This window comes from Callospermophilus lateralis, chromosome 6 (genome assembly GCF_048772815.1).
Source record: "Callospermophilus lateralis isolate mCalLat2 chromosome 6, mCalLat2.hap1, whole genome shotgun sequence".
NCBI classification, from domain to species: domain Eukaryota; kingdom Metazoa; phylum Chordata; class Mammalia; order Rodentia; family Sciuridae; genus Callospermophilus; species Callospermophilus lateralis.
The window spans coordinates 56183614-56198377 of NC_135310.1; the positions used below are offsets into that span (position 1 = coordinate 56183614).

General features: G+C 35.5%; 1 protein-coding gene across 3 annotated transcripts in view; it reads left to right on the forward strand.

The window, feature by feature from the left end:
* Sesn1 (sestrin 1) overlaps positions 1–14764 on the forward strand; it is a 106967-nt gene that overhangs the window by 70984 nt on the left and 21219 nt on the right. The window contains exon 1 of one of the 3 annotated variants that reach the window (XM_076858369.2): positions 12382–12555. The exons of the other annotated variants lie outside the window; for them this stretch is intronic. Coding sequence (XP_076714484.1) covers positions 12454–12555 — 102 coding nt within the window. The 5' untranslated portion in view covers positions 12382–12453. Of the gene's footprint in view, positions 1–12381; positions 12556–14764 lie in introns of those variants that run through there. 3 annotated transcript variants of the gene reach the window in all.

A 14764-nucleotide genomic window follows, 5' to 3' on the forward strand; every position in this document is an offset into this window, starting at 1 on the left:
GCAACATTATAATGTAATAAAAAGAACAGACCTTTAGAGCCAAACATGCTTGAGTTATTACCTTTATTCAGACCTCTTACTGGCTCCATGGACTAGGGTTAGCTATTTAATCTTTCTATCTCACAGTTTCCCATTTTAAAATGAAGATAGCATTTACCTGAAGGTTTGTTTTGAGTTAAATGAGTTAAAATATATGTAAAATGCCAAAGAATGCCTATAACCACAACATGTCTTAGCTATTCTATTGTCAAATCTGAAAACATGAAGTATAGCATCTATTTACTTCTGAAATGAAACCTTAGACTAAAAATCTGAGTTATTTAAAGCTCTGTATCAACTTGCATTTACTTACCTAACTGCTACAATAATAATCAGCTTTTCAGCATAACATGAAATCCTGTTCTCCAAACTTGTGTACCTGTTTGCCTTTGTAACTCAAAGCATTCCTCAGTCCAGGTGCCCCTCTAGGAGCAAAAAGACTTCAAAGGATGGATCACCATAGGAAATTATAAGAAGGAGAAGGTACTGATAGTTTTCTCAAAAAATGGAAACTAGGTAGAAAAAATGCCTGTTACATAATAGATACTTAATTAACATCCACTGAATGAATGGTTAAAAAAGGTGGGCCAATAAATTCAAACATATAGAGGTTTATAAATTTAATCAATCCTTCATATATAAGTATTCTTGTGTTGATGAAAATTCCAGCAATATTTGAATGAATACAGTTCTAAATCATTAAGGTTTAATATTCCAAAGGAAACAAGAGCTTGATGTAGAATATCTCTAATGATATAATAAAAGCTTTCTTTTTTCTTTATTTAATGTAGCCTAATTATCTGTGACAACTGAAGGTAGAGACAAATGATATTAGGATATCTCTTGTAAACAAAACTGATAACGAGTTTCCAAATGTTATATTATTTTATTATTTTAATTCTAGTACTGGGAATTGAACTAAGGGTCACTGTACCACAGAACTATATTCCCAGACTTTCTTTCTTTCTTTCTTTTTTTTTAGTACTGGGGATCGAACCCAGACTGGCTGTACCACCGAGTCACATTTCCTGTCCTTTTTTTCTTACTTTGATAGAGGGTCTTACTAAGTTACCTAGAGCCTCACTAGGTTGTTGAGACCAGCCTTGAACTTGTAGTCCTCCTGTCTCAGCCTTCTGAGTTGCTGGGATTATAGGCATGTGCCACAGCACCAGACTCCAAATGTTATTTAATGTTCCCCCATCCTCTCAGGATGTGTAGGATATAATAAAACATTGAGGGGAAAATATGCATTTTTAAACTGAATTCTATAGTATTATTAATAAATCTATGTTTTAAAATATGTGATGAATTTAGAAGATAATTGATAATAATAACAAATAAACTTGGCCTACTTAAATTAATTATTTTTTAGGGAACTAAATGTAGCAAATGGTTTAAGCAGTACTCAAAGAGAAAATTAAAGATGGTTATTGAAGATTGTCACAGGAAATATTAGAAATTGCTTTAGAATATTTTATAATTTTGGCAAGACAAAACAAGATGAAGAAAACTATTAACTATTTTTTTTCAGTGTTTTCCAGTATTACAAAGCATTCTGTCCATTTGAGCAAATGCAAGGTCTACAATGATGACATCTTTGAAACTCTTTGAAAACCCCTTCTAAATCCTAAGATAACCTCTCAAAGGAGGAGGATATATATTGAGTAATAGAAATGAAGTGGGAAAATTATATAGAATTGTACTGTGCAGGTTCAGTTTGCTTGATCCTGTGTTTAAGGTTGTATTTGTATGTGGTTGTTTTTACTCATGTTTTATATTTTTTTATTTAGATAGTAGCATTTCATTTTGGGGGTTCCCCCCATAAAGATTTTAGAAATTGAATTGAGTGTTAGAGAATTTTAAAAGACCAGAATCTTTTCTTACGGATATTCTTGCTCTTCCTTATTTTCTTCTGCAACAAGCAAGAAAATTTTCCACAGAATTCTATATTTTTAGTTAAAATATGTTTTAATGGTAACTTTAATGTATATAGTATCTGACATAATAAAGGTGAAATAAATTATCACTATATTATTGAAATCAGATATGTTTTGTTAAGGACTGGTAAACAGATTTTATCTCTATCAGTTACTTTTAACCTGGGACAGTATGTTCTGTTTTATAACTTGTTGTGTTCTACTCTGACACTATATAATTAAAAAAAAAATTGAAGGTTGGACCTTATTGGTATCTGGAGTGGTTGAGTCCTTACTTGTTTGTCTGCTTTGTGATTGGCTGAACACTGTTGCTAAGCTTGTTTTTTTGTTCTTAGAGAAAGTTAAAAGTTGAGGGTGACCTATTTGAACTTCATCCTGCTACTTTTGACTCTGCTTTGCTCTTTCCTCTGATCCACATATTTTTTTTCCTGACATCTTCTAAGGTTTACTTTTTAAACTTACATATTCATAAATCTAATGCATAACATTTTAACATTTTAAAATTTTAGTTATATGTTCGTGGTACACATATTAAAGTACTATTGTTTAATTTAAAAAGTGTGGTTGAAAATTTGAAAGTTGAACTTAGACCAAAGCAAGTTCCAAATGGTACCCAGCAAATGCTTTTTTTTAAAAAAAACCTGCCTATTATAAACACTAAAGATTATCTGGATATCAATAATATCCTTATTATTTAGAACAAATTCAAAGTATTTCAGTTAAAATTTGTTTTCAGTCTAAATGTAATGTGAAATATAATGGAATAGCTATTAGGTCAAATATTTGTGATTTAGGATAAAGGCTATTATTGATCATATTGACATTTTTGCCTAAAGGATAAGATTAGCTTTATTCATGTTTTTTTTTTTTCAAGAAGGAATAGAAATATTGATAATCCTTTCAGTTATAGTCCAGATCTAGGACAAGGATAGAGGAAAGTTCTGTTGGAAGATGAGTTTTGTTTGTATTTTAGTAGTACTATTGTGATTCCCAGTTCCTTTTCTCCTTGAAGTTCTATATGCATTGATGGGAATAAGAATCTGAACTAAATTTCCTCTCAGCACTCTGCTAAAACCAGTAGAATTCCTTGGAGCATTCATTCTTGGAACATAAAAGCCCAGGCCAAGCCATAGGTCAGTAATATAAAGAGCTACAAAGTAGCTTGGATCTTCCAAACCTACTGTTAGTTTTAGGGTATAGCTCATGAGATGTGGTATGTATGTATATCAGTGATATTCAAATACATTTAAAATCATTAGCATAGAGCCAGATGTGGTGACATTCACTTATAATCCTAGTGACTCAGAAGGCTAAGGCAGGAGGATTACAATTCAAGGCCAGTCTGGGCAACTATTGAGACCTTGTCTCAAAATAAATCATAGAATTTGCAGGGAAATGGATGGCATTAGAGCAGATTATGCTAAGTGAAGCTAGCCAATCCCTTAAAAACAAATGCCAAATGTCTTCTCTGATATAAGGAGAGTAACTAAGAACAGAGTAGGGAGGAAGAGCATGAGAAGAAGATTAACATTAAACAGGGATGAGAGGTGGGAGGGAAAGGGAGAGAGAAGGGAAATTGCATGGAAATGGAAAGAGACCCTCAGGGGTATACAAAATTACATACAAAAGGAAGTGAGGGGAAAGGGGAAAAAAAATACAAGGGGGAGAAATGAATTACAGTAGAGGGGGTAGAGAGAGAAGAGGGGAGGGGAGGGGGGAGGGGGGATAGTAGAGGATAGGAAAGGCAGCAGAATACAACAGACACTAGTATGGCAATATGTAAATCAATGGATGTGTAACCGATGTGATTCTGCAATCTGTATACGGGGTAAAAATGGGAATTCATAACCCACTTGAATCAAAGTGTGAAATATGATATATCAAGAACTATGTAGGGCTGGGGATGTGGCTCAAGCGGTGGCGCGCTTGCCTGGCATGCGTGTGGCCCGGGTTCGATCCTCAGCACCACATACAAACAAGGATGTTGTGTCCGCCGAAGACTAAAAAATAAATATTAAAAAGGAATTCTCTCTCTCTCTCTAAAAAAAAAAAAAAAAAAGAACTATGTAATGTTTTGAACAACCAACAATAAAAATTAAAAAAAAAAAAAAAGTGGGCTGGGGATCTAGTTCAGTGGTAGAATGAGTTCAATCTCCAGTCACACACACACACACACACACAATTAGCATAGTCTTTAATCAAATAATATTATCAGAATTCTGACACATATACTATCTAAAAATGGGGCTTTATTAATACTTTAAATTCAAATAATGTTTAATTATCAAATCAGGACAGTGAGGTTAATTTATGTTTTAAATAAATTTGAAATTAAGAGGTTATGAGTGATAGTGGCAATATTCCTATATTTTCTTGTATTTGTAGTATCAAAAAAAAATGGATTCACACAGATAAGTAGTTTTGAATGAAAAATTTTTTGTTTTTTTCTTGGAGGGCTGGGAAATCAACCCCAGACTTGGTGCATGCCACTGGCAAGCTCTCTACCATTGAATTATATTCTTCTAACCCCTAAAAACTTTTAAAATGGTTCCCCTTGCATTTTTAACACACTGCATAGTTAAGTTGATTCCAAAGCTTGAACAAAGATTTAAAATAATTATTGATTTCAGATAACTACTTCCGTTCTTTCTTAGATGTAGAAGTTAAGACAAGAATCACCAAAATTTACGATATGCACTAAAACTAAAGAATCATGATGGGATATAAAATCCTTTCTTTTGACATTGCAAAATAGACTTTGATATCCTTTCAGGAGCATGTACCTGGCAAATGTGCTTGAGCTTCTCTTGGCATTTTTAAAGTCAAGCACCCACTTGTTGTATTAGTCCATTCACTATTCACTCACTACTGTGATTTTACTCAAGAGATGTAGACAAGTATAACTTTTTAAACAAGACTAGAACTGATTATTTATCTATCCCTGTCCTAATCACTGACACACTGGCAAAAATGTTCAAATAAGTTCTTAAATAAAATGACAGAAGAAGCTTTATTTAGTTCAGTAACTGAATTATTGATGCAACATATTAGAGCACTCTCAAATTAAATTTTATTTATTTTATTTTTTACAGTTCTGGTGATTGAACCTGGGGGTACTCTACTACTGAGCTACATCCCCAATTCTTTTTAAAATTTGAGACAGGTTCTCACTAAGTTGCCTAGGCTGGCATTGAATTTTTGTTCCTCCTGTCATAGCCTCCCAAGTTGCTGGAATAATAGACATGTGCCAACATGCTCAGCTTCTCTAATTAATTTAATGTCAATATACATTTGTAGATTACTTTAAAAAGGAAATAAAAATCTAATATTTCATAATATCTTCAAAGTACTTATAAGGAATGAATTCTAAGAAATAAAATTTGGGGTTGGAGATATAGCTTAGTGGTGGAGCACTTGAATAACAACATGCAAGTAGTCTCCAGATGTGGTTCTGTACTTTGTGCCCAGGTTAAGAAATAATAACTTAATACCCTCTTGGAAAACAAGAGACCTCAGAAGGAGGTAAATAAAGAAGGTGATTTCAAGCATTAAAGGACCTACAAGAAAAGATACTCTCAAAGGACCTGAACAGAGGTTCTTTGAGCTGTGCAAGTAAAGCATATATTCCAAAATTCTATTTACCATTGGTGATAATCACTGGGGGAATGAGAGGAGGTTGTATAGATAGGAAGGGCAGGAAAGCTGTTAGAAACAAAAGACAATTTGGTTTTAAATTTTTAGAGTGTTGTCATTAGTATATTGTTTCATTGAATCAAAATTATCTTTAATATGAACAAATTATTTAAAATTCAGTCATGATTAAGCTAATAACTTGTTAATATGCATTTAACCATGGCTAAAATGTAATCTGCAAAAGAAATAGAACTTGAGAGTTTGGCTGTTTCAAATATGTGAGCTCAGGATAAGTTCATTATAATTAGGTTTGGTTTAATCTCGTTTGAAAAGATAATTTAAAAATATTATACCTGGATAGTCACTTGTATTTAAAATTACAGGTTATAAGCTGGGTGTGGTGGCACATGCCTGTATCTCAGCTACTCAGGATCACAAGTGTGAGTCTAACCTTGGCAACTTAGAGAGACCCTTCTCAAAATAAAATAAAAAGGACTGGAATATAGCTCAGTGATAGAGCACCCCTAGATTCAATCTCCAGTACTGAAAATTTTACAGGTTCTATACTAAACCAGTTCTTATATCTTATATCTCTACTAACAGAGGCACTATGAAAAATTTTAAAATATTTTCCTATGTTCATATTTTAAGGCATAAATGAAGTTGAGCCCTCAAAAACTGTCTTAAAGCTTATATTATATAGAACATATACTTAGTCTGAGAAGTGTTCTCTACTTTCATGTCATAAATTTAGCATCTTCAGTTACCTTTTATTGACTTTGTATCAGGATTTCCTTATTCTCCTTTAAAGACTTCAGTAATTGTTAAGAAATTTAGAATAAAGCCTTCTCAATTTCCCACCACACTCACCTTTTCCTAAGTTTCACAGTATTCCAAATTAAACCTATTCCTTATTATTTAACTCAATAATTATGCTGAAGAGTAATTAGCCTCTAAAAGTTATATATCTGAATAAAGTTTCCTATTTATTTCAGTAGACATTCTTTCCTATCATTTCACCTGAGATAGCCCTCAGGATAATTAAAGATAAACTTGGTTACAAAAGTTCTGTGAGTCTTGTTCCTGTTCTATGAAACAATGGCATGTATACATGCAGTGGCTGACTTGTATGTACCTGCCTGATTTAACAAGTGATCCATACAGGCTGTTGCCAGAATACTTATAGCTGCCATCCTGGTGGTGCAGGAAAACAGGCACACACACACATACACACACACACACACACACACACAAAATAAATAAATAAACAAAATTCAAAGAAGCTTGGGGAGTATCTGTGGTTTTCTAGGAGAAAGGGGGCAGAGATGCTGAAAAACAGAATTTATTTAGTAGAGCTGAACCCTGGGACAATTGATTCCCAAGCAGAGCCCACCTGAGAATATAATGACCCAAACTTCCAAAAATCTGTAGACTTCCCAAATATTAACAAAATAATATTGGACTTGAAATTTATTATTAAGATTTCAGTTGAGTTAAAATTTTATTTTTAAATGGAAACATTTCTTTGAAGTTCATTTTGCACACACACACACACGCACACACACACACACACACACACACACACCACTATATGTTAGGCCATAAAGCATTGAAAATACAACAATAAACAAAAAACAAAATAAAAATCTGATTTTTAGTAGAGCTTACATTTTATTGAGACAGACTAAATAAATAAATATCACTCACAATAAGCAGTGTAGATTAGTGTAAGAAGTTTTCTTTCTTCCTAAAACCTATCACTTATTTTAAGAGGAATGGGAATGTGAGGAACATTTAGAAGATTGGGTAAATTCATATGAGATGTGTAGTGAAGGAGTTTTGAATAGCATGAGGTCACCAGAGGCCTGGAAAGAGACAATGAGAGGAGTGACGGAGATGAGGAAATAGGAGAAGCTCTCAAAGACCAAGATGACCCACAGCATCCATGACTGATTTTCTCTATCTCCCTTCCTCCCTCACTTCCTTTATTCCTTCCATCTCACCCTGAGTATAAGCAAGGGAAATACATTTTTCTATCTTTCTGCCTTCTTTTCTTACCTCCAAAATCAAGAACTCAAGCCAATATACAATCATCAAATTTTTAGAAATATATATTCATTAAAAAAAGCAGTCTCCTAGAGTAACTGCTGGTTTAGATTCAGACAGCCTGGATTCTAATCCCAGGCTACATTTTATTAGTTTTATAACCTTGGATAAGTTATCCATGTTTTATGAATTTGTTTCACTAATTTGTAAAATAAAAATAATTAAATCTGTTTTATACACGTATACTTAATGTTTGATACATAGGAGTTGATTTGTTACTAATCTTTTTATCATTTACCTGAAAAACCTGACTACTCACTTTAACACACTGAATCTTTGGGTGTAGAAGTAACTTTCTAATTTAAAATCACTGACACTTTTTGGAATACTGCTTACTGCTAAGTATGGATAATGGCCCATATTTCTGAATCCCTGCACTGTGCATTTCAAAAACAAAACAAAACAAACAAATACCTGAAACGAGAAAAAGAACAAAGGTTTGTCAGCATTCTTGCTTCTTTAAAATAACGATTCTGAAAATTAGATTGAAGAAGTAGAAAGCAAAAATGAACAACATAAAATTAAAGATCAGTGCTAAAAGAATCTGCATGTACCCCAAATATGATGTTGAAATGGAAAAAAAGTGCTTAACAGACAAGCTATATATATATATATGAAAACAGGAAGATATGAGCTGGAAGAGAAAAATCTTGACAAAATTAGTTAGCAGAAGTAACCTTATAAACCAGCATTTATTTTAAGTGAAATATTTTAAATGACAAAGGGGTTTTGAAGAATGCTTAGATCACATAAATCTAACAAATCTTCCTCCCATTTTTTTTTCTTTTTGGTACTAGGGATTGAACCCAGGGGTATTTTACCACTGAGCTACATCCCTAGTCACCCCTCCCTTTTTTTAAAGAAGTTCTTTGGTTTAAAGGCTGAAATCATTATTGTATGTTTTCTAACCAGTTGTTAAATATAACTGATCCAATAAATGTGCAAATCTATATTACTTTAGTATACTTTTATTGGTTAGGGAGAAACTTTAAGGTTTAACATGGCCCAGAAGAACATGATTATGTCTTTTACCCTGATAATTATTCTTTCTACTAGAATATACTTGTTCCTTTTCTTGAATCTATTATAATTTTTTAAAGACCTGTGGTTTCAGGGAAGACAATTGGTCAAGGAACAGATGATTTGAGAGTTGTCTCCTAAATTTCAAGAACTAGAGTACAATGAGGCACGAATACCTCCATAAGGGAATTTATTACCTCGTTGCAGAGACCATGTTATCATATTGCTGCAAACTGAATGACTTACTAAGTTTGGTTTGTTTGTGGCTGAGTGGGCATTTGGTTATACTTTTTGAGGGCGGGGATGGGGCAGCTGTGCTCAGTGGAAGAGCCTTTTCTGTGGAACTTCTGTAGCCTTTTCTTCTGTTAGCATGAATTCAAGGAACCTATTACCTTGTTGCTGGTCATTGTTGCTTTGGACCCAATGAACTCCTTTTGTTGGGTTTCCTTAAAGTACCCATCTCTCCTGCTTCTGTGTCTTTGTTAAGACCTGTCTCTATTCTCCCCAATCCTCTCAAACTTTCTTATCTAGTCTTATTCAATCGTCTCTATAAATGCTCTAAGTTCCATTACAAATGTCTCTTTCTTCAGGAAGCTTATCTTGAACCACCACTCCAAGTCTGGACTCTGTAAGTATTTCATACTTCTATGCTAAAATTAAGTCATTTGGCATTACTTTGCTCTTATATAGGTATATCAGCTTGTTCTTAAGGAAAATGAAGATGAAACTATTCCTGCTAAAGATACAGAGGCACTTAGGAAAGAAACTATGTCAGTATTACTATTACTATTACTATTACTTCTTTGAGTAGATGTCAGGATTCTTCCTAAAAGGAAGAAAATGTTGAAATGAATTGTTTAAATAGCAGACTTTGTAAAATACTGCTGTTCTATATTGATAACCTGTATTAAATATCCTTTAGTAAAACTGTATTAAAGTCCTTTCTAATCACTGTTCTGTACTCAGGATGTTCATCTTTTCAGCAGATGTTTATTATATGCCTGTATGAGTCCACTACCAGATACCTTCAGTAGGAAATTTGGCCTATTCAATAATTAAATCCTTAGGGAAAAAAATACAAACTTTTTATTAAATGATTTGGAACAAAACATCTCCAGAAGTGAAACCTACACAATAATATTCGATAGCCAATTAATACATTTGTTGCAATGTTTGGTCACTGTAGGTTTATAAGGAGGCATCTTTTTTTTAATGTTAAATAGACTGACTAATTCACAATACTGCTCTATATAAGAAAGCAGAAATTAGTACTCTTTAAAATATTTAGGTCAGTCTTTGTAAAGACCATAAAGAAATCTTAACATTTAATGGCTTGAAGTTTCTCTGTAAACCACTGAATTAGAATGTGTTAAAATTATTTTTCTTTTCATGTAAGTCAGTATTAACATAAATACTTTCTGGAAAAAGGAATCCTAATTGGAGTTTCCTATTCAATTTCAGTACATCTAAAGTATTTTTAATAAATAATTATCAAGTTGTAAATATCAGACACTATGTATGCTGTTTTTAGTTTTAATCTGCATTTAATTATTTTAAACCATTTTGGGGTCAGCTGAATAGGTACTTTTCCTGGGCTTCTCATTAGAAAATAGAAAGGTAAGCTTTTTCCATTTTGCAATATATAATAATTTTAATGTCCCAAATAAGGTGATACCCTGCTAGATAACTCAAATTCTGTTTCCTTCAGAAAACAGAATCACAGCTGAACTCTTCTAGAACCAGAGTTGTCAGTTTTCATGTACTTCTTTCATTTTCTAACTTTTATAGTTCACAAGTCCATACATCAGGTGCTTTTACGTTCCCAAGTTATTCATTTACGACCAGTTTATCTTAGAGGGCATATCATATTGCTGCAAACTGAATGACTTACTAGGTTTGGTTTGTTTGTTTTCGGCAAAGGGGGCATTTTCTGTAGCGCCTCTGTACCCTTTTCTTCTCTTAACATGAACTTAAAAAGTTTACTAGGCCAGTAAAAAATATTTTGGGTTCTTTTTTTTGTTTGTTTTTTTAAATTTTGTTGTTTTTTTTATTTTTTAATTTTTTGATGGGTGCTGTAGTGACTTTAAAAGCAGTTTATGAGAACACATAACACCTATCTTATTTATCTGGAGGAAATAAATAAGAAATTACCTTTTTAAAACTGCCATTTTAAAATTTTGCTCTAATTAGTTATGTGCAAAAGTAGAATGTACTGTCACATCTCATACATAAATGGAGTATAACTTCTCATTCTTCTGGTTGTATATGATGTAGAATCGCACCAATTGTGTAGTCAATATGCACATAAGGCAATAATGTCCTATTCATTCTACTATCCTTCCTGCCCCCCATACCCACTTCTCTCCCTTCACTCCCCTCTGCCTAATCCAAAGTAACTTTATGACGACTCAAGAGCTAAAAGAGTAACTTAGTCTCCTCTGAGATATTGTAACCTTACTCCTAAGATTGAAACTCATTTTCATTTGTGACTTCTATTCTGTGGACACATCACAGAACCACATCACTCCATCAGTACTCGTTGATTCAATTCCTTTTGGGAAACTCTGATGTGGTGGTGGGGGGGGCGGTATTTTTTTTTTTTTTTTAATTGGTGGCAGGGATGGTATCCAGGGCCTCCTGCACAATAGTTGAGCACTTTACCACTGAGCCACACTCCCAGCCCTCTGCTTGTTTGCTTTCGCCCTTCTCAACATCATTTTTTCCTTAATCTGAGAGTGTAAGCTTTTGAAAACACAAGAGCAAATATGGGAAAAAAAAGATCTAATTTAGAAGTTGATTTTTTTTTTTTTTTTAAAGAAGTTAATATGTAAGGAAGGAAGTACTGTTGTCAGAGGACTCGGGATATTTGGGTTGTGGATCCAACAATATCAGTTATTTGTGTTCTTTCATAACCTATATTTTCTTAAGTTCCTCATCAGATTTCAGGGAGAGAAATTCTTTGTTCAAAACCCAGGGTACTTATGAGGGAATATTAGAACATTTAAAGCCTTTCAATATACTTTGAAAAAGAAAAGACAACTGAGGTCTGCTACCAAGGCTTAATGTCTGTGGAAGAGAGTGATATTTATAGATTCTACACTGTTTGCCAAAAATAAACTTTACATTGAATATAGGCCATGATCTCATACTTGTTCCTGCATTCTGTGTCCCATTAAGCGTTGTTTGGAAATATCGGAAAAGAAGAAGGGAAATTTCAATAGTTTATAAATTTAAAGAGAACTTGATTCCTCCTGGAGCTGTCAGGGTCAGTCTAGAGGTTGGCCGCTGTTTGGCTCTAGATTTGTGGACGAGCGAAGTGGGGGCCGGAGGATAGATCCCTGAGGCCTGAGGTTTCGCGCGGCACCTTCAAGCCTCAATGCACGCTCACCTCCCGGCGCACCCACTGCTTCTGAATCTGAGAATTAGCTCCTCGCCAGACTCCTGGCCTTTCAAGTTGTTTTTCGCCTGGCCGCGTCAGGTCGCCCGCCGCCGCCTGCCCATCGGCGCCGAAGGGATGGGGTTATGCAGAACCGGGGCCCCCCATTGGTGGGCGCAACCTCCAGAGCGGCGGAGTGACAGGCGTGGGGCGGGGCCGCGCGGCTTGTTTGTCGGTGCAGCCCCGCCCCCGACGTCCGCGCTGACTGAATCGCTGCATCCCGGAGCCACGGCTGGCCTCCCCGCTCTCGCCTAGTTTGTCCGCAGTCGTCCCTGCGCCGACATGCGCCTGGCCACCGCGGCAAACGAGGCGTACACGACCTCGTTGAACGTGTCGGAGCTGCTGGGCTGCAAGCAGTGCGGCGGGGGCCGTGTCCAGGACGAGGTACCCGGGCGAGGGGCTGGATGGGCGGGCGGGTTACCTGGCCGAGTTGCTTGTGCTGTGCGGAGTCGAGTCGCGTTGCGTCCCTATGTTCGTACCTAACAGCATCCGAAACCGCTCAGCAGGGGCGCGGGAGCCCGCAGCCACAGACTGACCTCCCTGTTCCGACGCGTGTGTCTTGGCCATCTGGCAGAGCCCAGGTGAAGGGGCGGCCTGTGTTTGACAGGGAGACCTTTTCTATCCAGAGTCGACCCCGGGCTAAAAATGCTGAGCTGGGAGAGACAGCTGACTAGGTCATTTAAATGGAAGTCTCCAAAACATAAATAACGTTGTTTTCTGTACAAGTCTCCACAAGTCCGAAACCCAACAAAGCTCTAGTCTTAGCGTAAAACAGCCTGTGGATTTTTACCTCCTGGTGTTGTCAAAACAGATTATTCAGCCACCCTCACCCCCTCTGCCTCCTACTTTAAGAAAAAAAGGAAAGATACAGTTTGAATCCGTGGAAAGAATGTTGCCTAGAATAAATGTGTTCTGCAAGCTCAATGACGTTATGCACAGGGTTTACCCTTGTTTATTAAACCATCTCTGTTGGGTCTGAATTGGCCTTCAAAAAGAGATGTTTAATTGTATTTTTTTCTCAATTGATGGAAATAGGACATTTGAAAGTTACTAATGTAATCTTAGCCAAACTTTGAAGCTTTAAAAGGCTTTGATTCAATATGCAATTAGGGAGAAAGTGGAGAATTTTTAATTGAGATAGGAATTGTTATTGCTTTAGCTCAAGATATTTAAATGTGAATAATTTCTCTGCAGCTTTGCCCATTAAAATGGCTCAGGTTTAGTAATTAAATTTTATTTATTTTGTTGGCGAATGGAATCTGTCTTATCAACACAGTATGTATATTATGAAAACTTAAACCTCATGAAGGGTATAGGACAAATTTTTTTATATTTTAATACTGATAATATTCTCCTTGTTTAAAGACAATAGAACAACCTTTTAAAAATCTCATCACATTGTTTTGGAAACTTTACCAAAGTGAGAAAACAATATGAAAGTGTTGAATTAGCATTTACAGTTTCTGTTTGCAGGCCATAACAGATCTTTTCTCTTTTTGAGTAGAAACGAGTCCCAATCATCATGCCTGAATAGATCTGTTATTTCTGATTCTTGTCCAGATCTTGAATTTCTAAATATAGCCGTATACATTTTAGCTTGTCCATTGATTGTAGTGCTTGTGGGATTGTGTTCAGGAAACTGGGAAGCTTTGTATAGTTGTATTTCATTTTTAAACTTCAGCATGTGGGAAGTTAAATTAGGAAGTAGTGCTTTATAGGAAAACTAGTCACTTTCTGAAAGAATTAATGACACAATTCTTTCAAATAGTAAGCTTCCATAATGCTTTTAAATTAAATACTTTCCAGGAATGGAACTCCTCAGAGACTTATAGGCCACACATAAGGCCTAAATCAGATTTCCAATGAAATATTTAGTGTGTGTGTGTATGTGTGTGTGTGTGTGTGTGTGTGTGTGTGGTGTTTTAATAGGCAAGCGCTCTACTGCTGAGCCACATCCCCAGCCCCAAGTGTCAGTAAGTTTTTATTTCATTTTCTAAAATGTAGTTCATAGGATACTCACAAAAGAGAGGAGCCTGTACTCTCCATATTTCTTTGTTTTGTTTTGCAATACTGGGGATTGAACCCAGGGATACTCTATCACCAAACTATACCCCAATGCTCCCTCCCTTTTTGGGGGGAGACAGGTTGCTAAGTTGTCCAGGTTGGCCTTGACTTTCAGTTCTCCTGCCTCAGCTTCCTGAGTCACTGGGATTACAGGCATGCTACCATACCCTGCTTCCATACTTATAAATACCATAGTAATGTTAATGACAATTTTAGAAGAAATACTAGTATGCTGTACTATAGTAGGGATATTTCTTTGTAATGCTTCTAGATTTTTTCATTTGTTTAAATATTTTGACTGTCAGAAAGCCAGCAGCCAGCTATAGGCAATAATTCTTCCAGAGAAGGGTGAGTGGGATTGGGACTTTCACTTTTTATACAATAAATCTTTACCCTTGTTTAAATGTGTTTCAAAAAACAGTTAACTAGCCAGGCACACTGGTGCACACCTAAAATCAAAGCAGCTTGGGAGGCTGAGGCAGGAGGATCATAAGTTCAAAGCTATGATCTCGGCAACTTAGGGAGACCC